Genomic DNA, 23,311 nt, shown 5'->3' on the forward strand with positions numbered 1-23,311 from the left:
ATTTAAGTAGCAAATAGTAATATTTCATAGTCATCTGCCAAGAACCCTTTTCTTTCTTGGTGATCCACTCCCTAACTATGTTTGAAAACCAATTACTTTATTTAAAATTCTTGATATACAAATTTTGTTGTAATGGTGGGATCTATTCTTAAAAATGCAAATTCAGAAGAGTAATGATGAAATCAGGCAATTAGGTTGTAAGAATAGTAGCTGTAAATATTTACATGCTATTGGTATATGAGAAAATACATATAACAACGAAAATCAGCCTTCTGAAAACAATCTAAAGTTTGATGCGTCTTCTAAAGCCCAGTGAACTAAGGCTTTGTCAAGTCATTCACAGTGTATGTGCTGTTCTGATTCATCTTAAAAAGGGAGGCTACATTCTTTGGTTCCCTCTTTCCAGTTTATAGAACTTCCCGGGTATTGGTTTTTCCACCAGGTTAAATTCATCTCAATACACCTTCAGAACCCTGGCACTTCTAATTGTAACTTTAACGAAGCTGTCCGTGTAAGTATTCTTCACTGCAAATGGTACCAAAACAAGAAGATAAGAATGGGAGGTAGAAGAAGAAATGGAAATTCTGAATGGCTGCACAGCATTGGGGAAATACGAGTAGATGAGGCCCAGGAGGCTGGTAGCAGTTTTTCTGAATCTATCTCCTATTGAGCCATAGTTACCTGCGCTTCAATAGAACGTACCTGGGACCTAATACAGGTTTCAGCGGGCCTCGGGGAAATTTCACAGTGATCATTAACCATGTGCTGTATCGGGAACTTTGGGTCTGTTTTCAAGAAGTGGCTTTGGATGGGGCTAGGATAGCAGAGAGGAGGAGTTGTTAGGAAGACCTCCATGTGTGTGGGTGAATGTTTTTGAAGACCCATGACTTGCTTCCCCCTCCCCCCTCCTGATTTCAACCTTCTCAAGTTATAAGCCAGGTTACTTATCACTTAGCCGTTTTTAGGAGTAAGCATTGTGGAATATAAACCCCTTGGGGTAAATAATACAAATAGTGTGTGTCATTTATTGAGTACCCGTAACTGTTGTGGGGTTTTTGGTGTGAGCACTTGGTGCAATTGGCTCCAATCAGCCCTCTAACCATCCAGAACTTTCCATCTTATAGATCAGGAAAGTAAGGCTGAGGGGGCAAGAAAGTAGCTCAAGGTCACATAGCTAGTGAGTCTAGAGGTCAGGCCTGCCCCCGATGGACAGTGGTCTGACACTAAAGCCATGTTCTTAATCACAGCACTGGATGGACACAACAAACTGGTGGTGGTAGGAGAAATTGGGACATTCTCGAGTTCTAGGCATGGACTATTTTATGTCAGTGGTTGTTAACATAACGAAGGTCACTTTGAAGTTGCCTGTAATGTGGCTCAGTGGAAAGACACAGTAAAGCACGGAAGATTTGGGATCTGATCTCAAACACTTAGAAATGTAAGTACACATTGGTGCTTAATCTGACTTTTGAGGGAATATTTGACCCTTTCTGAGCCTTGCTTTCCCCTTCTGGGAAATGGGGCCAATGATATGCTCCATTTGAGTCTCAGATTTGCTGTGACGATCCAATGAGGTGATAGTCATGCTTTGAAAACAATAAACTGTTCTATACGCCTTAGGCAACATGACTTACAAGTGTTGGGTCACTGTCTAAATTGTTTTCCCCTGTGGGGGAGACCCTGGGAGAGTTAAAAGCTTTTGTTTCTTTCTCTCACAGAGGTGTAGCCCTGGTGGTGAGCACTGAATGTGCATTTTGGGATCAATAAGCAGAGGAAAGCTGTGGGAATTTAGGGCAGGAGAAATTCAGTCGGAAAGAGCATTGCCCAGGGACAGCTTTATGAAGTGCATGGCATAGTGAATTAATTAGATTTTAAAGGATGTGGTATTCAGACAGAGCAAGAATAGTTCACTTTGTGGAAACTTTGCTTTTAAAAGGAAAACCAACTAAGTACCGAGGGTCACCATATGCTTTTTAAAAAAATGTTTCTTATCGACTGTCTTGAGATGTGGAACTTGAAGGGAATTTCTCTGCTCTTAAAAGAAGAGGGTAGAGGCATTTGTATGCTCTCCTGTCTTCTCCAGGAATTTGTCCTACTCCATCTTTCTCAGAATATAGACCTGAAAGGGAATCTTCTCCTGCAGCCTTCAGGTCAATACTAGCATCAATCTTAGGTTGGTTAACATTCTATTTTTTTCCTCCTTAATTGAACAGCAAAAGAACACTAACTAATTCAGGATTTTTAAAAGGTCACCAAATTCTTAACGGATAAAAATAGCACTGGTGGTTACAAGTACTCAGCTGAAATTAAAAGAGTTATCAGTCTTGCTCTGGGAAACAAGGTGACCAACCAACAGGTTTCAAAAGAGTACCTTTCCCATTCCAGTGATTAGTTAATAAAATTATTCCTGACAGTGGTGGGCAACGGAGCTCAGGCAGTTACACATTTAGAGACAGAGAACCCATTGTCCAAAGATCTCAGAAGAGCCTTTGCAAACACACAGAAGGGATTTAGAACAATTTGCATAAATCTCCCTGTGGATAGCGACATGGCTCCACTATTGGGGTGGTTCCAGAAACCCCTCCTTGGCTGTATCATGGGGTGACGCTGTGCTTGGTGAGAATTCAGTCTCATGACGGTTTTGCCAACAGGATTGGGTGATGGGATGCTGAATAAGCCCACTGTTTGGTTCCACATAAGGACTCTTTTGTGTTGGCCTGGGGCAGCCATGTTCAAGTTTGTCTTGTTTTTTTCCCCAATGATGTTTTTGGATTTTGTGGGCTGGAGAATTAAGCACAACACCTATTCTGAGCTAATCTGTCAAATTTTGCTCTTGAAAAGTAACCATAGCCCCTTATATATCTAGATTGTGGAGAATAATAGTTGGACCTTTGGAGACTTCTGATTTCTTAAATTAAAAATCAGGGAGAGGAGACTTTGCTTGGCACGCCCAGATAGCTAGGCATTCACGCCTGCTCGTGGTAGAACTGTGAGAAGTAATTCCCTTCTGTTTGTTAATATGATTTCCCTAGTTAACTAACTTCTTTAAGAATTCTGTTCTCTTGCATATTTAAACAAGTTATACTTTAATATTTAATATTTCCCTATGAAAGGGTATGGGTCACTCTGGAGTGTAGTTTTAAAATGCCAGATGGTTACAAATCCATTTCAACTTTTTTCTTCTTTTTGGAAAAAAAAAATTCATATATATATATATATATATATATATATATATATATATATATATAAATGAATACATATTGGGAGCTTTACGGGTTGCTTGTCTAGAATGTTAGTGTTCTAGAAGCCACATAAGGCGTCTAATTTAAAATCCAAGGAGTAATTTATGCACTGGGGAAATTTGGTGCTTTAAGTACAAAAATGAAATCCACTGATTTCTAACCTAGAGTTTATTTTCTTTCCGTCGTTAGCTTGATTTCTCAGCTTTGTTCTAATAATATAAACACTTTTATGTTTATTTATAGGTGGCTTTAACCAAGAGAGCAGATCCAACTGAGCTTAGAACAATATTTTTAAAGGTCAGTATAAACGAGTCTATTTTGTTTCTTGTTTGATTTGTGTTCTGTAACTTTTAAAGATTATTTTCAAGCAACTCTTTATTTCATTGTTATATGTTTTTAAATATTCCAAAAAGTATCTTTACTTAAGACTCATGAAAGAGATCCTTTACAAATTTATCTATTTTAAAAAACATATCAGAAACTTGTAGGTGATTGTGATGGCAACATGGTTTACATTTTAGTTTCTTTTATCTCACATGGTGTCAGGTAGTTAATTAAAAGGAGTTTCTGGGGATTAAGTACCGCAATCCATTTACCTTTCCAGGGTTGACTTGTGCGGGGTGATGGCAATCCTTTTCCTCTTAAGAAGTTTAGAGCTGTTCCTGAACATTTCAGTAATCCTTCATCCCGAGAGGGCTGTCCTCCTCTCTCCTTGGTAAAAGCCCATGGTTGTTGCCATCATCATTTCATTACAACTGATGTGGAGGCCTCAGTATGAGGAATAAGAGAGATGAAATCACAACAGACACCATACAAGTTTATTTTCCCTTAGTTTCTGGTACTTTCACTTACTTTGTGATATTAAGCAGTGAATGATTAATACTCTAAGAAAAGTCTACTTCAGGTTCCAAACATTTTTTTTTCTTTTATTCAACTGGAATCAAAGTACTCAAAAAAGAAAAGGCCGCTTTTGTAAAGGTAATTTAAAAAGTATGTACGTGGACCTTTTCTAAACATGACAAAAAGGGCAGCTGTGCTGTACATAAAGAGGACCAAGGCTTCAAATGAGAAACTTGATGTTCTGCTGGGCACCGAATATATGACTTAGAAAGTGAATAATTCTGTGAGCATCACTTTCCTCATCAAAATGTGTTACTATTAAAAAAAAAAGGTTGAGAAATCAGGGGATTTGAACACGGACAGGATTATTTGATATTAATTGTTATTAATTGAATTTTGGGCTGGGTAATGGTATTCTGATCCTGGGAACGATAAAGGGCCTTCTTCTCTTAGAGATACACACTAAAGTATTTACAGAGGAGATTCTGATGTCTGAGATTTGGTTTTAAATAATCCAGTTTTGGTGGACTGGGAAAAAAGAATGGGCAATATGATGATAATTTTTGAAATTGGGAAATGGAATATTGGGTTTATTATACTATTGTCTCTACTTTGTATATGTTTGAACATTTTCACACTACGTTACAAAAAATTGTAAAGATTCAATGAAGAAACTTGATAGGAATGTATCCAGCACCTGATTTGCATTAAATATTGATTCAGTATATGCTTTAAATAATTCAAGCACAGAAGAGACAAAGACTCCAAAAGAAAATAGTTAAAAATATGAGCAGTTTTGGGGGAGAAGAGAAAAAGATAAATTTGTAAGGAGGTTTGGATTATACATAAGAAAGTAGAATTCGTTCATAAATTTGTTTTTGGCCCCAAAAGGACAATGCAATATAGAGAGTCTAAGGTGGAAAAGGGTTTTGAATAATAAAAGTGCAGAAAACAGAAGCTTTGTGTCTCACCTAGACAAGTGTTTATTGCTAGGCATTCTGGGCCCATCATGATTGAGGTGAGGTGTGTATGAAGGAAGCACAGACATTTGTAGTATGTGTATCTAAGGTCCATGTTGTAGAACTCTAATGATGTAATTCTGGAAGACTATTTGCAGAAGAGCATGTGAGTGGGTTGCCAAAGAGCCTAGAGAAATGGATAAAGTTCATTAAATTGAGCTGGCAAAGTCATCATCATTCTTTGCACTCAGGACCTGTCTGTTAAATGTATTTCTGTTTTGTAAACCAGTAGTAGTTGCCGGCATCCTTTGATGGGAAATGGGAACAACTTGGAGTGTCTCAATAGATGACCCATCTTGGATACTTACTTACTGGCCTGGCATGATCCAGTGGAAAGGCTCTAGGTAAAAGCTGTGTCCACCTTTGGAGGCCACGTGGCAGCTGGTGAGGCTAGGTTAAGATCTGACTTTGGGACAACATGTCTCCTCCAGCTGCTATGTCTCAATAGCAGGCAAATTTATACTGGAGACAAATCAGATTGGTCAGGGAGACCCAGGTAGGGTAGGCATTCCATGCAGAGCTCTGGGGCGCCCCCTGTGGGGTTTCTGTGTAAGTGGGCCTGTGGGCTGGAGTGGAATCTTTGGGACCAGATCAGGAAGTGTTGTCATCCCTTGGGATGGCTAGGCCTACCTGGCTTTTGAGTGAGAGTTCTGTGACTTAGAGTCTGAGGGAATGATGTGAGGGAACCGACCCTGAAGAAAATGGTGATCAGCAGTTTCTGGAAGGGATTGTGGATCTGGCAAAGTTTCGTGTGATCTCATCAGGCCTGGGTAGTGTGGTACCGACACAAATCCTTGGCTCAGCACGCGGAGGATCTCTTGTTTACCATCCACCGCAGACGGTGTTGTGGTGGAGGAAGAATGGGGTGAGGCGCCATGGGGACGGTGCCAAGCACGTCTCCGCTGTGGCTGGGCTTTGTAGTTAAGTACAGATCAGCCGTAAGCACTCTGTAAACCTGACTCCTTTGCTGATGCTCTGTGACTTTTTCCTGACTTTTCATCCTAATACATATCCTCCTGTCTGTTAAACTAGTGAGGGGATTCATCTGTAGCTTGGAGGTGGTGAAGAGAAGCGTCATTGTACCCTTCGGACCCGAGGGGCTGGTAGCAAGGGAGTTGGCAGCCGTGGAGATCAAAGACAGCCAGTGGAACCGAGACAGATGAGGAAAGAGGTGTCCTAGAGGATGAAAGTGGACCCAAATCTGGCTTATTTTATGTTCTTCTGTTGAAATCAATTCTGTTTTTTGTCTTTTTTTGAAGCTGTTAACCTGACTGGCCAGTGTTAGGTGTTGGTTTATAACGATGTATAAACCTCAGCTCCTGCCCTTAACTATCTCACTGTGTGTGTGTAAGTGTAAAGCGAGAAAACTATTGTTGCGAAGCGTTATATGGCATTAATCAGCAGCAAGATGATGTGGGGACTAATTCCATCTTCCAATAGGGTCATTCAAGTTACAGTGGGGACGTTTGAACTGTGCTCGAAGACGAGTAGGTATTTATTTATCAAATGGAGAAGGTGGAGGAGGGTTATGGGGCAAAAGAAGACCATTCCAGGCAAAGGAACAGCATGTAGAAAGCAGAGCTATGAGTGCCAGCTGTATGCAGTGGGCTGGGGCGTAGGGTCTTGGGCAGTGGTCCACGAATGCGAGGTAGGGTGGGATCTGGTGAGACATTTCTAGCCTGAGGTGTTTGAAATTTATTATGTAAGCTGTTCTTGAGATAAGTGGTGGCTAACGTTTTGTCTGGATGTGGAAGCTGAAGTCTAGGTGTGGTCAGTGTTGCTTCTAACCTAAATGTTGACATGCATATTTTATCAGCCTCATGCTTTTGATACTGCTTCATGTTGATTTAAACAGGTGTGTATTGAGTGCTTACCGTTTAAATAAAACATCGTGAAACTTTGTGGTGAGTGGGACGTGCAAAATAGGTATAAACAGTGACCATGTGTTACAGGAATTCAGATTTTATACAGGAGACCAGATTTACAGGCGGCGGCAGGTAAAAAAGATACGTCAGTCAGCGTACTCAAGGGTCCCATGTGTGGTTAAAGCCCGTGCCACAGGAAGTGGAGGAGCAGTACCCACCGTGGGAGTGCTCAGAGAAGGCTCCTTAGTGAGGGGACTTGAGGAGATGTGGGATGAGTGGGAGCTGGAGAGGCACGGAGGAGAGCAGCCTGGGAGTTCCGAGGAAGAGGACGCCTCTGAGGGAACCTGGAGATGGGCTTGCGAGCAAACAGCTTCTTCAGGTTGAAGGATTCTTGCTCGTTCTTCAGATGTTTATTTAAATTCAACTGTGTGCCAAGGAGTCTGCCAAGTATTACAGGGTGTGGGTGACAAAATTAGAAAGATAATTGGGAGTTTGGCTTTTCTGCTAAACAGTAGGAAGCCATTGAAGGTTTTCTGAGTAATCCAGTGACACAGGGAGGATAGGTTTGAGATTTGATTGGTGCAGCAAGGCCACGAGTTAGGCAGCCTTGGGTGTAATCCTGGTGTGAGGCCCTAATAACTTGATTAGAGTTGTGGCAGCAGGGGGGACGGAAAATGGGCAAGTTAAAGACATTTTGAAGGACTATAAGATGAAAAATGACTGATCTTTTATAATGGTGAGAGAGAGCGGGAGATAAATATGACTACTGGATATGTAGCCTGGGTGCCGGGAGGTTGCCAGTAATGAGAATGGGGAAATTGAGGAGGAAACCGTTAGCTCAAGGGAGAGCAAAGGAGGTGGTATGTACTGTTTAGAAGTGTGGAGCCCAAAGTAGCTGAATGCCTGTAGACGTGGAAGGTAACAAGACTGGTAAAGGAACTGCACGAGGGAAATAGGCCATATTACAAATTGTAGTAGCAATATTTAATGAATTGCACTTGGATTCTTGTAATTATTCTTTATGAACAAAAGCATATAATACATATTTTTAAAATTTTTGTAGGCAAAATTGGAAAAAGATTTCATTCCTTTTTTTGAAAAACTTTTTTCTTATGACAAAACAGTTCATATTCATTGATGAAAATTTAAAAGCAGATGCATATAAAGAGAATTAACTAGCGATCCCAGTAGATCTCTCCATCTCTAGTTATATCTATCCATCCATCCATCCCTCCAGATTTATTATGAAGAATTGACTCACACCATCCATTATAGAGGCTAAGGAGTCCCATGATGTCTGCAAACTGGAGATTAAGGAAAACGGATGGTCAGTCCCAGTCTGAAGGTCTGAGAATCAGGGAAGCTGATGATGTAAATCTCAGTTCAAGGGCTGAAGAAGTTACATCCCAGCTCAACAATGGAGGAGGAAAAAAGGGGGCAAATTCCTCCTTCCTTCACCTTTTGTTCTGTTAGGCCCTCTATGGATTGGGTGATGTCCATCCAACTCTGGGGAAGGCAGTCGACTTTACTGAGTCCTTAGATTTGAATGCACATCTCATCCCGAAACACCCTCACAGGCACACCCAGAAGCAATGTTTAATGTGGGCATCCCTTGGCCAGTCAGGTTGACACATAAAATTAACTGTCACAACTTGTATTACACTGGGTCATGCAAGGAATCCTAAAAGCCTTCCTGTTTTGTAAGTATATACTTCATCATATCAAAATTCCAGAAATCGTAGGGGCCGGCCCAGTGGCTCAGGCGGTTGGAGCTCCATGCTCCTAACTCCGAAGGCTGCTGGTTCGATTCCCACATGGGCCAGTAGGCTCTCAACCACAAGGTTGCCAGTTCAACTCCTGCAAGGGATGGTGGGCTGTGCCCTCTGCAACTAACAACTGGTAACTGGACCTGGAGCTGAGCTGTGCCCGACACAACTAAGACTGAAAGGACAACAACTTGAAGCTGAACGGCACCTTCCACAACTAGGATTGAAGGGACAACAACTTGACTTGGAAAACAGGCCTGGAAGTACATACTGTTCCTCAATAAAGTCCTGTTTAAAAAAAAAAAAAAAATTCCAGAAATCGTAAAGGAGAGAGGCTTCAGGTCACTTAGAAAATCTATTCCCAAAGAAGGATTAAATAACATTTGAAAGATGTGGTAGCTATAAGGTGTGGTCCTGGGACAACCAAGAGATTAAGTGGAAAAACACTCAAGTTGGAGGATCCTTACTTCCAACCACAGACAAAAACAATGTACCAGTTGATGTATTGAAACATAAAGATAAAAAATAAACATACTTGAGAAAAAGCTATGAGAACATGTGGGTGAATATTCAGTCTTGAGATGAGGAAGGACTAGTTTCTAAACTTAGAAGTAATGGAAGAAATTACAAAGGAGAAAAAACCTACAGCGTCAATTATATTAAAGTATCAAACTGGAAAAATATTTGCAACAAATATAATAGACAAAGTGGGGAAAGGGTGTATTCGCGCACTGTTGGGGGAAGTGTAAATTGGTACAATTTTCTGGAAAGCAGTGTGATAATAAGTAGCAAGAGCCTTAAAGTTCCTCTCCTTTGACTCAACAATTTCTCTTCCAGGAGACTAGCGTTCGAAAATTGCGGGGAATTTGGACAAATGTATATAAGGCTGGTTCCCTTAGCTTTATTTAAAAATACCAAAAACTGGAAATAATCTAAATGTCTACTGGTGAGAGAGGAGTTAAGTTGTTTTAAAATAAATTAATTATTCACTACCATAAGCAAACATAGGAGTAATTCTAAATTATAGCGTCACTGTAATTGGCGGTGACATTTTCTTTATATTTCAGTCTTGCTTTTGCCTCAGGAAGATCAAAATAGAATTCTTCTACATTTCCAAGAAACCGAATTCAATGCTAATTGAAGAACAGAAGGATTATTGGGCCATTTTGGAGCTTTTCTTTTATATTATGCTAAAAAATGTTACATAAAACTCAGTAATAACAGAACATTTATAAATTGCTTGTTGTGGGTAGGGCAGTGCTAAGTATATTGCATGATTGTTGCTTTATTTCTAGCATCAACCTTATGAAGCAGGTACTTTTGTTATCCCCATTTTACAGGTGAGGAGCCAGAGGCCCAGAAAGTATTAGTTACTTACCTGAGGTCATACAACTAATATGAAGCAGAAGCAGAGCTCTGCGTAGCCTAGGCCCGAGGGACTCCAAAGCTTGTTATTGAGCATCTAAGCAGGAGCTTATCCGTCGGGAGAATTAAAATGTAGAAATAACAAGTGACTTTTTCAAACAGTTTTAATTGGGCTTAAGCCTGGGTTTACAGAGGGAGTAGAGATGATGTCATCGTACCTCACTTCATTGTGCTCCCCCATCACGGTGGCTGGCATTTTGGTTCCTGTCCCCCATCTATTCCTGTTCTGTGGGTAGCTCATTGTCCTCACCTCCCGCCCACCCCCATCTCCCCTAATCACTGTTCTGTCCCCAGGATCAAGAGGTACCGTACCTCTTGCATATGACCCCCCAAGTGGTTTCTCACATTTCCCGCAGTCTCGGGTTCTTTGGAGCAGGAATTAGCAGGTTCCCACTTATGTGAGCTGGAATGTTTCGCAGTAAAGGCAAGACCTAGGGGAATGCTGTGAAAAAGCGTTGTATGCCACCTAGTTCTTATTGACCATTTCTGCTCTAAAGATGAGAGGGCACTAGCTAGAGCAGCATTTCATACCCGCTTCCATAAAATCCCACAAGAAGCCATGTGGTTAATAGTTCGTTTTCCAGCTCATCCTGTTTGTTATCTTTTCTTGCATCATTGATGCCCTTGAAGCAGGAAAGGGCAAAAGAATTAGGTTGTTTTCATCCATGACTTCATAATTAATGCTACTTTTGATAAAAGCTCCACGTCATTGCTAAAGAACAAGACATTAAGTTGTCTTTCCAAATTTCTGTAACCCAGAGTTTCTCCACCTGAGCACTATTGCCATTGTGGGCGGGAGCACTCTGTTGTAGGGGAAAGCCCGTGCTTTGTATGATGTTTCGCAGCATCCCTGGCCTGTACCAACTTGATGCTGGTAGCATCACTGCCCCCCAAGTTATGACAATCAAACTTGTTATCAGACACTGCCAGATGCCCCCTGTGGGGAAAATAAACACAAATGGAGGAAGCTCAGAGCTAGAGAACTCCACTCCAGAAAAGCAGTTTGTATAGAGAGACAGCTAATTCTCATAGATGCACTTGGCTCTTAGGAGATGTTGCTCTTTGTAAGCTGGACAGTGAGGCTAAGCTGTCCCCACTTGAGAAGCTCGGGTATAAACGTCAAACTTGTTAAACTTAAGTTTTGTGTTTCTTTTAAGTAATGGGAAATAACTGCCTTTGTGAAGAGAATATGAGCATATCTGATATTTTATCCTTTGAATGTTTTCAGCTTTTTCAGTTATTAATGTTATGATTATATAATTTTGAAAATAAAATCTTTTATTCTTTTAAACAGTATGCAAGCGTTGAAAAAAATGGTGAATTTTTCATGTCCCCCAATGACTTCGTCACTCGATATTTGAACATTTTTGGAGAAAGCCAGCCTAATCCAAAGACTGTGGAACTTTTAAGTGGTGTGGTGGATCAGACCAAAGATGGGTATGTTTATTTTTAATTATCTCATTTAATTTTTTTGTTTGAAACAGCTTGTCTGTTGCTTGAATATAAAGTCTGTTTCAATATAAATATAAAGTTACTACATATATAATACCTCCCCACATCTTAAGAGCATTTTTTTCTACCTGTTATAATTAATACATTATTTTAGGAATAATACCTGTAACATTTCCTTCAGTATTCTTCTCACAGTTGGGATTCTATGTGTGTATTTTTTGACATTGTTTAAAGAACTATTTATAGTTTCATAGAGCAATTGTAGTCGTATGAAGATATTCCAGAGTGTTTGTATGTGTATTGGTTATTTTTCAAGGCAACTGTACAAATTGTGAGTACATGTACAACATAGCTCTAAGAACATAACGTTTGTGTAATGTTTCTCTGCTCTGATAACTTTTAAATCTAACGTGATTAAATGCCAGAGTCACAGGCAGAATAGTATGATTCCAAATCCCCATGAAAGGTGTTATACCCAAGCTGGAAGAGGGCGACTGAACCATTAAGATCAAATAGGACATTTTGTGAAATGCCTTTGGATTTTTTATCCCCTCTCAGTCTGTTTACATTTTTAAGATGAGTCTTCCCTAAGCTGTGTGAGATTGCTGTTGGCATTTATCAATGAAGAGAGAGTGTTGGGTCCAAACTCTTGCTAATAACGAACACCAGTGTCCCCTGGTAGCCACGTATAATCTACAGGAACTGGCCTTCGTTATATAAACTGTGGTAGACCCAGTGTGGTCAGTGGTTGCTGGCAGCTTGCCAGCACACCCTGTGACAGATTGCAGTTACCTGCCCTTCCGGGGTGCTATTCTCTAGCGCTGAACTTTCTTTGTTTGTGACGTGTCTGATTTTCCCACATGCATCAGTTTGACATACAACCTCTCTATGTACTGTGAATGCTCTCAGTTACTACCAGCACTTCCCTTTTCTTATTTATGCACCTGTTGTCCCATCTTGCATGGAAATGACCTCTTCTAAAGTGAAGGCCTTGCAGAGTGGAAGGGAACAGGGAGGAAATTAGCAGTTATACTTCCTGTAATATCCTGGAGGATTGTTCGATTATGCCTTCTTTCTTTGTTCCAGTAGCAGTTATTTGGGTTCCTTCTATTTTCTATCTCCACCCCAAGGCAGGGGCTTAGCTTGGTAGGAAAATAATGTCATGTATGAGTAGGCCTTTGTTCTCTCACAGGGCCTCCCTGGAGTGGTGCAGGGAGAGAGAGAGGTATATTTCATATTAGTACTGTTGAAGCAAGAGCTAGATGGAGCAAAGATTTATTATAGCAAAGGTTTTTTTGAGAAAATTTGGTTGTTTCCACACCCTCTGTGCTCATGATTCAGAGGAAGGATGAACAAGCTCATGTGCAATATAAATTATATGACACAATGTTTAAGATCAAATTTTTTTCTTACTTGATAGTATAAATTTTTTTTAACTACAGAAACATTAAAAGAAGAATACAATGAACACCCAGTATATGCCCTTTGCATAGATTGACTAATTGTTAACATTTTTTTCTACCTTTGTGCTCTCTTTTTGCATGCACACTTTCTACATGCAAACAAACACATACACACACACACACACACACACACACACACACACACACATAACTTCCTTTTGTGGCTGGACTACTTAACTGTAAATTGCAGACATCATAAGACTTCAGCATTTATCTTCTAAGAATAACAACATTCTCCTACATAACCACCATACCATTATCATACTTAGGAGAATTAAATCATGTCAGGTATCATCTAATAACCAGTCCATATTCAAATATACCAGATCTCTCCACCCTTCCTCACCTTAAATGCCTCATTGCCTTTTTTTTTTTTTTAATCCAGGATCCAGTCAAGTTTTTTGTATTATATTTAGGTGTTATATCTCTTTTAATCTAGAACAGACCCTTGCCTTTTATTATTTTCTTATGACATTGACTTTTAAAATGCCGGCCCAGTTATTTTGTTGAAGGTCCCATGTTCTGGACTTGTCTGATCGTTTCTTCCTGCCTGCCTGGATTCCTGTTAAATTTGGGGGTGCAGGTTAGGAAAGATTCTGTACTGCCCATTGTAGCTTCTCAGGAGCATGTTGTCCCAGCATGGACGATGCTGAGTTTGATCATTTGGCTAAGGTGGTGTCCGCTCGATATTTCATTGTGTAGGGACCGTTTGTTTTGTAATTAGTAGGTAGAATGCTTTGAGAATGTGTGGATATCCTGTTTCCCAGCAACCTTTCACCCTATCGTTTTAGTATCCGTGATGATCCTTTCCTGAATCAGTAATTACACTGGGATTTGAAAATTGGTGCTGTTTAAAATTCTATCTTCTCTATTTATTGTCTACCATTCTTTGGTAAAGAAAAGCTTTCTTAACCTCCGTTCCCATTTCTTTATCCCTTAACTTTTATATCAGTATAAATTCAGGGGTTTATTTATTTTAAATTCAATGTATTTATTACTGTTACTGCCTTAGATGATAAAGTTGTCCCAGTGTGGTCAGTGGGTGTATTTCCAAGCTGGCTCCTGTATCCTTAGCCTTTGAGTGCTCCTTGCGTTTGGCAAATAAGATGTTCTAGGCTCACTTAGGATTTTTCCTGCCTCTGACTTGGAAATCACTCTTTTCTCTAAGAGGCCCTGGTTCTTTTTAGTTGGGAGTAGTGCTCAGAAACAAAGAACTGACAACTGGCTTATTGTTACTGGAGTATTACTGCTTCTCTGACTTTCAGGTGGAAAGACCTGGGGAAATACACTTTAAAAAAAAATCAAAAGTTCATAATGACGTCACCTATTTCCACTTAACATTACAGGATTTTTTTCTTTGTCTCTTATTTTGTATCCGCTTCTCTCTTTCAGTGAGCATTTTGGTTCCTAATTACATTAATATATTTATGGGCATTAATTTACATAATTGTAATCTCTTCTGATCTACTTTGCCTTCTTTTCCTTCCTCATCCCCAATAACACACATGCCATGCTTTTCCTCTTTCTTTGTACACATACATTCCAAAATTACAGCTGTAAGTTCATTAGATGAAACAAGGTTACACCTATAACATAATATAAAATAACATGTATTTTTTCAAAAGCTTATAACACATTTGAAATGTTGGCTTTGTTTTCCTGGTTTTGCAGACGAGACAACTGAGGCTCTCAGTGATCAAGCAGTTTGCTGCCGAAAGGTGCCCAGGCCTGTCTGGCTCCAACGATCTTGACCTTTCCCATGTTCTGAACTGCGCCCTCTCATAATCTCGTAATCCCCTTCAACCTGACTTTTTCTTTCAGGTTTTGTGTTATCTGTATTCTCAGTGTCTTACTGTGACAGAGAAAATATTAGACCGCCTCAATCTGTTGCTGTTTGGCTGACTTATTTTTTTCCAGTTCCGAAAACAGTATTAACAGGGAACAACTCAGTTTCAAAGGGGAAAAACAACCACTCACAGTCTTCTCATCTTGAGACAAATATTTTGAACTTTCTATATCTTCCGTGCTTTGTTAACCAGCATCGATATTTTTCGTAAACGGAATTCATTTTAATTGTAATTCTCTTTTATAATCTTTCAGACTGTATCAATCAATTTTCATATTTTTATATGCTGTTCACATTAACAGTGTTAAGTAACTTCATCATTTTCTATCAAATGAATGTACCATACTTTATGAAATCATGCATTTGTAGAGTTACTTCAGTGTCTAGTTTTCTAAATAGGTAATACTGCAGTGAGGATCTTCACATGCATATGACATTTCCCCCTTCCGTTTAATTCCTTCCTTAGAAAGAAATTAGAAGAGAAAGATTCCTGCGTCTAAGGATAGAACTATTTTATAGCTCATCACATGCATTGTGGTAATTCTTTCCAAAAGGACTGAGCAAGTCAAAGAAGTCTTCCGAGGTATTAGGTTGGTGCGAAAGTAATTGTGGTTTTTGCAATTATTTTTAACCTTTTAAACCGCAATTACTTTTGCACCAACCTAATGGTTACGCTTATGTAGCCATAGCAAAGGGCGAGTGTTTGAGCCTCGGCCAATCTGATGTTCACGGGCCATTTTTCCTAACCCTAACTTTGACACACAGCTCCTCAGGGTTTCCTGCACGAACAGGTACAACCATATATCTATTCTCAGTGTAAAACTGTGAATGCCTTCGGTTCCTCTTCCTTTCCCTTTCTTTGGAAGCGTAGCATTTGTCAAGTTCATGTCACAGATCATTGTCCCAAATCAACTACTGTTCCTTTAAAAACATACATGTCAGAATCCCCATCTTGGCCCTCGAAAGCGCAACACACCTGGTGAACAGTGGAGAAGCACTGGTGTGGGCCCCATTCATTGTCTGGCTACGCTCTTTAGGGGGCATAGTCACGTAGCTTGTGTGGCCAGAAGGAGTTTAGCGCATAACTTGATTAAAATTTGAAAAGCTATGTGTCGAGTGACAACTTTACACATACGTAAAAATAGTGACAGTTGTGCTGACCCAGAGGTCATAGTGAATTAATTACTCATTTTTAGGTAGGTACTAATGTCCACTAGCTGTGGTTTCTTGAGTGTACAAACCAGGTCCTGCGTATTTTCATATCTCCAGTGTCTGGCCTCTGCTTCACATCAGTTTGTTGACTAAACTTAGGCAAATCTACTAAGAAGGTTTTATGCCTTATGTTATGAAAGCTGTGGAGTATTGGGAGAATAGACGGTCTAGTTCACATTCTAGGTCACTCATTGTAGTAGGCCGAGTGATGGCGACCTGAAGATACCAAGTCATACCGTGTTTCCCCGAAAATAAGACCTACCCGGGTAATCAGCTCTAATGCGTCTTTTGGAGCAAAAATTAATATAAGACCCGGTATTATATATTATATTATATTATATTATATTATATTATATTATATTATATTATATTAATATAGTTATATAATATTATAATTATAATTATATTATATTATTATATTATATTATAATATAATTATATAATATATAATATAATATATTATCTTATATAAGACCAGGTCTTATATTAATTTTTGCTCCAAAAGATGCATTAGAACTGATTGTCTGGCTAGGTCTTATTTTCGGGGAAACACGGTAATCTCTGGAATTTGGAAATGGGACCTTACTTGAAAAACATGTCTCTGTAGGTAAGATTAAATTAAGGATTTTGAGATGAAGAGATTGCCCGGAATTATCAGTGCCTTACATGCTACCACAAGTATCCTTATAAGAGTCAGATGTTTGACACAAACCCTGGGAAGAGCAGGAGTCAGTAGAGATTGGAGTAATGTGGCCACAAGCCAGGGAACACCTGGGGCCACCAGAAGCTGGAAGAGCTGGAAGGAAGAATTCTCCCCTAAAGAATCTCCCTTTGGAGGGAGCCGGCCCTGCTGTCACCTTGATTTCAGACTTCTGGTCCCCAGAACTGACACAGAATGAATTTCTGTTGTGTTAAGCCATGCAGTTTGTGGTAAGGTGTTAAAGCAGCCATAGGAAATGTATACCCTCATATAGCTATTTTCTCTGGGGAATTAGAAAGCCTGCAATAGCAAAGAATTTATTGGGGACAAAGACCAACCAGTCTCATGCCCCCAAACAGTGGTAGCTTTTGGCTGGGCATTTTTCTTGGCAGAAACCCCTGCACACTGCTGCAAACTGTCTCTGTGAGGGTACGGCTCCTTCCTGAAGGCTTCTCCTATGTGTAGGGTTGGGCTGAACTCTAGGCATGGAAGTCACACACCTGTGTACTGCATGAACTTTTGGTAAAGGGGATCGTGTTTTTTCGGAGCACTCCTGATTTTAATTGAATGTTTTATGAGGTCGTGACTTGGTCAGCCCCCCATGCCTCTTGCAGGGTGTTGTCCAGCCTGTCATTCACCGCTGGCTGAGCATTTCCTCTCTGCCTGCTCTGTTCTGTATGTTGAGGATAACTGGTGAGTTGCACAAACATGATGCGTGCCCTCTTCTAATTTAGTGGAGTGGACAGGTGTTAGAGAACCACAAAGAAATGTGGATTGATGTGTTAAGTCTTGTGAAGGATAGGTATGGTGTGAGGGACAATGAAAGGGGCTTCATGCCTACTGGAAGGTCCGGAAAGACTTCCCGGTGACATTTGAGCTGTAGGAGTTGAGGAAAGGGAATGACGGGGAGTTGGGGACAAAGGACAGAGCACTGCAGACAGAGGGAACAGTGGTCGCAAAGGACATAGTCACATGCTGAGATGCAGAAGCTGGCATGTCTGGAGCATGGTGGTGGGAGAGGTGGGCTGTGGCCAGATTGTGTAGGACCTTCTACTTATATTAAGGATTAGGGGTCTTTATCCTAAGAGAATGGAGAGCCATCCAAGGATAATTTGAGGCAGGGGATTGGCACGACTCTCCTGTGCTACAGCATACTTACGGTTAATGTTCTTTGATTTCAGGGGTCCCCACCCTTACCTTCTAACTGCCTGTTGGCTTAGATTTCCCTGAATTTTACTGTTTTAGTCAATTTAATGATGGATATACTAATTTTGTGAAGTACCTTGAGGGAGATGAGAAGAAACTTTGGTTGCCCAGGCCTGGAAGTCTTATGTTTGCTGGATCTCGTGGGTGAAGAGGGCTTGTCCTTGGGGGTGAGGGATTGGGGGTGAGGAGGAGCGAGGTGTCTAAGGCTTCTCAGGCCCTATCACCTTAGCTGCACAGTGTGAATTGTCTGCTTGCTGTTGCATTTGTTTGTATGGTTTTTGATGTGTCTCAGATTTGGTTTTCATTATTACGTCTGTTTAAAATAAGAATGAGGCTTTCTTTGTGTATCATCTAAGTGTAACTTTTATACATTGTTCACACAGCTATGTACTAAGAACAAGGTGAAAACAAGTGTGAGGGTGTCCCCTTGAGTATTGCAAACATGTTTCTATTTGTTGTTTGTTTTTGTTATTAACAGATGTCTTATTAGAGAGGTCTCAGGTTTAAAGGCTGTTTCCACTAGTACCTGATCTCACCTGGGGAGACTAAATGGGGCCTCAAGAAGCTGGAGGTGTTGGGCGCCTGGCCTCCTGGGCTCAGGATGCTTGCTGCTTGTTACAGGCCCTCCCCCTCTGGTTGTGGAGCGAGTGCTGGGTGGCTCTGGCATCAAATCGGTTTGCTAGGATCGCGTGCGAATTTACCACATACACCTTTTCTATTTCAAGGACGGGAACCTCTTTGCACTCCGTGCAAAACAAAAGTTGCCTCTTTATGGCAAAAAGGAAATGTCAGAAATTCTGATTACTTAATGACAAGCTGACATGTCCAACTTTCTACTTTATCAGTACCCTTTTGTTGAATAAAAATGGTACCAACGGAATCAGCATCCCCAGATAATTCCTTTCTGTTCTGAGTGCATAGAACCAGTCCTGGAATAATGTCCATTTTGAGGCAGGAGGAATAAGGGTGTAGATGAAGAAAAGATAAAAAAGAAATCTAGGCTTTTAAAATGTGTGGCTATATAAATGGCGTTGTGTTCTCTGCCTTTCCTATCGTTGCTATTTATGCTTCTGAGAAAAAAAAATATGGCCTTTTAAATACTTCACAAGGTGAAAGAGCATATAATGTTGTTGATGATAAAGTCATTTTTATATACCTGTTTTCGTTTTGTGAGGCTGTCTCGATGAAATCCAGGCCTTGGCCACATGCTGGGAGTTAATGAGGTTTACAATTGGCAATGCTTAAAGAGTATTAGGGTAATGTATTTAAACATCTGCAGCTCACTGTCTGAAATACTCATCACCGGTCAACTATAATGCAGAATCAATAAGAGGAGGTCTTTCAATTTGGTAATAAGGAAAGTTTTCTACGCTTGTAGGGTGGATGCAGATTTCGGTTAAACACATGAAATTCATAAACTGTAGAATTAAGCAAAGGCATCTCTTTATTTAAAAAAAAAAACTTGATAATAATCACCATCAGTCACCTGAGAAGCTTAAATTTTCTTCTTAGTCATCAGACTCCCAAATTAATCTACCAAAACAAAAAGCCTCATTAGCAGCTCTCATTGAATCAGTGTTAGTTTTTCTTTCTCTCAAAGTGTCTGATTAACCCCCTTTCTTTTTGCATTACTCACTTTGTGTTAATATTTGATGTCTGAAATCATAGGGGGGTGCGTGCAATGTGGTGGCTAGACACTGTCTGCGAGGAGTAAATTAAAAAGAATTCTTAAAAAGGTTTGTATTATGTCGCTGGTATATTAGAAAACCTTTAGGAATGTCAGGTGCCTGGGTTTATTTTTCTTTTTAATTCCAGAAAGGGTTGATTAATGACTAGGTGTTGATTTCACTTCTCATTCATATGTGCGGGTAGCCCTCCTCCTCTTCCCCCTTCTTCTCCTACATGCCAATCCAGACAGACCCTCTTTTGGAGAGTTTTGCTGTCAAGGGAAGGTGAGAAATGGGGCCATAGCTGGAGGGGGAAGGAAGGTGAAAGAAGGTCTTTTAAAGGTGGATAAATAAAGCACCATGTATGCTGATGGGAATGACTCTTCAGAGAGTGGAGAATTGACACTATAGGAGAGAAAAGGAAGCAATTCTAGTGTATTGTCTGCGAGAGAGGTGGTCTCTTATGAGGACGTGGAGAGTTCATCGAGAACAGGTGTTCTCAAAGTGTGGTCTGTGGGCCCCCGGGACTCTCGGAGACCTTTTCAAGAAGTCCGTGCGGTCAAAACTGTTTACATGGTCATGTTAAGATGAGCTCTGCCTTTTTCACTGTGTTGTATTTGAACTGATGATTCTAAAAGCAATGGTGGGTAAAACTGCTGGTGCCTTAACTCTAATGAAGCAGTGCCACCAAGCCAAACAGCATGAGCAGTCAATATTTTCCTCACCACCACACATTTCCAGTAACAGCAATAGTGATAATGATGATGATGCCAGTTCTGCTTCATAATGGCCTTGAAGAAGCAGTAAAAAATAATGATTTTTGTTAAATCTCACCCTTGAGTAGATGTCATTTTACAATTCTGAGTGACGAAATGGAAAGTACACATGAACTGCTCACTGTCCTCTAACGGTTATCTGGGGGAAAGCAATTGAGCAGTTGTTTTGAGTTGCTACCTGAGCTAGTCCCCGCTGTCCCCCCACCCCCGCCCCCGGACACCTTTTTTTATTTGAAAGAATAATTTATTTGAACGAATGAAAATTGTCACGTAACAGCTTCCCAATACTTAAAGATTTTTCTGATGTAATTAGTGGTGATATTAATGATGTGATTTTTAAATGTTGTGTAATGAAATGTGCCAACATTTGGAAGATCTGTATAACTTAGGGAAACGTATTTTCCAGTTGACCAGTACCTGGTGTTACAGAATCATGCATGTGTAAAAGATCTATTCCAAGTAGAAGACAGACCCATGGATTTGAATGTACTAACAGAAAGGGAAAAAGTTCATCGCTACAGTTTCAGATTCCACATTACTAATCTTTCAGAAACTGTTGTTGGGATTTGGTGTTGTATCGTAGAATATCCACAATTAACTAAAAAGGCTATTAAAATACCACTTCCTTTTCTATAACTATGAATCTGTGTGAAGCTGAAATCCTTCATATCCTTCAACCAAAACAACACATTACAATAGATTGAATGCACCTGTCTTCCATTAAGGGAAAGAGATTTGCAAAGACATAAAACTACTTTTTTCCCTTGCTATGTTTTATTTTAGAAACTATATTTTTCATAGAAATGTTATTTATATTGCTGTGTAATAGGTTTGTTCATTTTATAATGAATTAATAAATTTTAAATTTATCAGTTTTAATTTTTTACATAGTAAATATGATAGCTATAATCTACATAAATAAAAGCTCTTGGGGATGCTCAATAATTCGTAAGCATCTAAAGGGATCCTGAAATGCAAAAGTCTGAGAAATACTGAGCTAGAAAAATGGAAGGGCAGGTGGAGTATAGGATAGAGATGCAGTATAGATCCAGTGGGATGTGAGGGACGTTTTCTTCTGAATCCTGTGGTTTTACTCTGGGAAATAGATGAGGAGTATGCGGATTGAGGTATTGGCAGTTTGAGAGAGGAGAATATGCTAACTAGTCACCTAGAAGTGGGACGGTGAATAGACAAGGGAGCACAGCCTGGTTAGGCAAGACTCATTGCAGTGCCCACCTGAGGGTGTGTGGTCATGAAATTCAAAGAGAAACCAGTAAGTGTGTCTGTGTGCTTTCCAGCCAAGTTCAGCTGCTTAGCTCCGGGCATAGAGTAGGAAATGTTGGCTATAACCAGTGTTGAGGGCATTGGCTGTTGAATAATCCAGAGTAGAAGTTCCATGGAGGTGAAAGACACGCAAGGGAGCAATTATAATGATTGACTACAGATTTAACTATGGATAAGGGGCAAAGAGAGGACACTAGAGTAGGAGGCAGTGAAAAGGTGGTAGGCTTATTGAATTATAGGTTTCAGTGTGGTCAAAGATTGTTGAAGTTGGGGTATAAGAAGGAGTGAGCAGGAAGACTGGAAGATAGTGGCCAGACATTGAGATGCATGACATTGAGAATAAGGACATATTGCGGTTATTGGTAATGGCAAAATTCTAGACCTTGGGAGTGGGTGACTGAGGAAGGGTGGAGAAAAGATCATTGGAGAGAGGAGTTCAAGTAATTGGGAGCCCTAGGTATTTGAAAGATTAGTATATTGAAGGATAAGTATAATATATTGAAACCATTGAGAATTAAGGTAGGAGTGGGGTTGAAGAGTGTATCAGTGAGCCAGGAGCTAACATATGGTGGGGTGGTGGGGGAGCGACACACATCAGGAGGAGTTCGTGTGTGACAGAAATAAGGAGGGGTGCTGAGTGGTATAGTCAGTGATGAGAGTATTTGAATTGGGGGTAAGGACGAAAGAGTTGGGGGACGGCCTGGAAGATGCATTGGGGGTGAAGGAGAACACCAACCCTGCTCATAAGCCTAGTGCAACCCAGAACTGCAGAGGAAAGCCCCTCGCTGCTCAAGAGGTGGCTGCAGAGGAAGCACTGACCTCCAGGAAGAGCCAGGTAGTGGTTAGAGCAAGAACATGGAGGGGTAGTTAGAGGATTCCTCTGAAAGGGATTTTCTTTAGCAAAGGAATTGAGGGTGAGATTTTGCTCATCATGACCTGTGAAATCTTGAAGGCACAATGGAGAAAGAATTGGGAAAATGCATAGCTCCATGGGGATTAGATGTGGGCGATAAAGGGTCACCAGGGGGTCTTGGCCGCCGGTGGAGGTCAGTGTATACAGGATAAAGGGCACAATGGGATGAGCCCCAGTGGGCTCCAGAGTGTGTGTGCTGGGGGAGAGGGTACTTGCAGAGGCCTGGGGAGGGGCAGTTTTATTACTTGAAGAACTTTCAAAGGAAAAATATTTTGTGGGATTGGGGCTCTACTGATTTTTTTTTTCCTTCTAGGTGGTTAGACTAAAGGATGAAGTAAGCAAATAGTTCCTGAGCACATAGAGGGTTCCAGAACCACTGCTTAAAATTTCCACCCGTTTTCTTATTTAATCCTCATAACAAATCCTTAAAATAGGAACTTTCACCCCTCTGTTACAGAAGGAGGTGCAGAATCAGAGAGTTTAAATAATGATATAGCTAGTCAAAATTATATAGCTAGTAAATTCTGGAACTATTATTTGGACCTCGTTCTTTTTGATTTATGCCCAACCTGCTCTATCACGGAACTTTCTGTGTATTGAGAATATTAATATTAAAAATGGAGCTTTGCACAAGA

General features: G+C 40.4%; 1 protein-coding gene across 2 annotated transcripts in view; it reads left to right on the plus strand.

Moving 5' to 3' along the window:
* The window catches only part of SLC25A13 (solute carrier family 25 member 13), a 173,498-nt gene that overhangs the window by 23,319 nt on the left and 126,868 nt on the right, over nucleotides 1–23,311 (plus strand). For both annotated transcript variants that reach the window (XM_033088547.1, XM_033088549.1), the window contains exons 2-3: nucleotides 3,486–3,539; nucleotides 11,452–11,594. In XM_033088547.1, coding sequence (XP_032944438.1) covers nucleotides 3,486–3,539; nucleotides 11,452–11,594 — 197 coding nt within the window. The remainder of the gene's footprint in view (nucleotides 1–3,485; nucleotides 3,540–11,451; nucleotides 11,595–23,311) is intronic.

The sequence above is a fragment of the Rhinolophus ferrumequinum genome, chromosome 20, assembly GCF_004115265.2.
Source record: "Rhinolophus ferrumequinum isolate MPI-CBG mRhiFer1 chromosome 20, mRhiFer1_v1.p, whole genome shotgun sequence".
NCBI lineage: Eukaryota > Metazoa > Chordata > Mammalia > Chiroptera > Rhinolophidae > Rhinolophus > Rhinolophus ferrumequinum.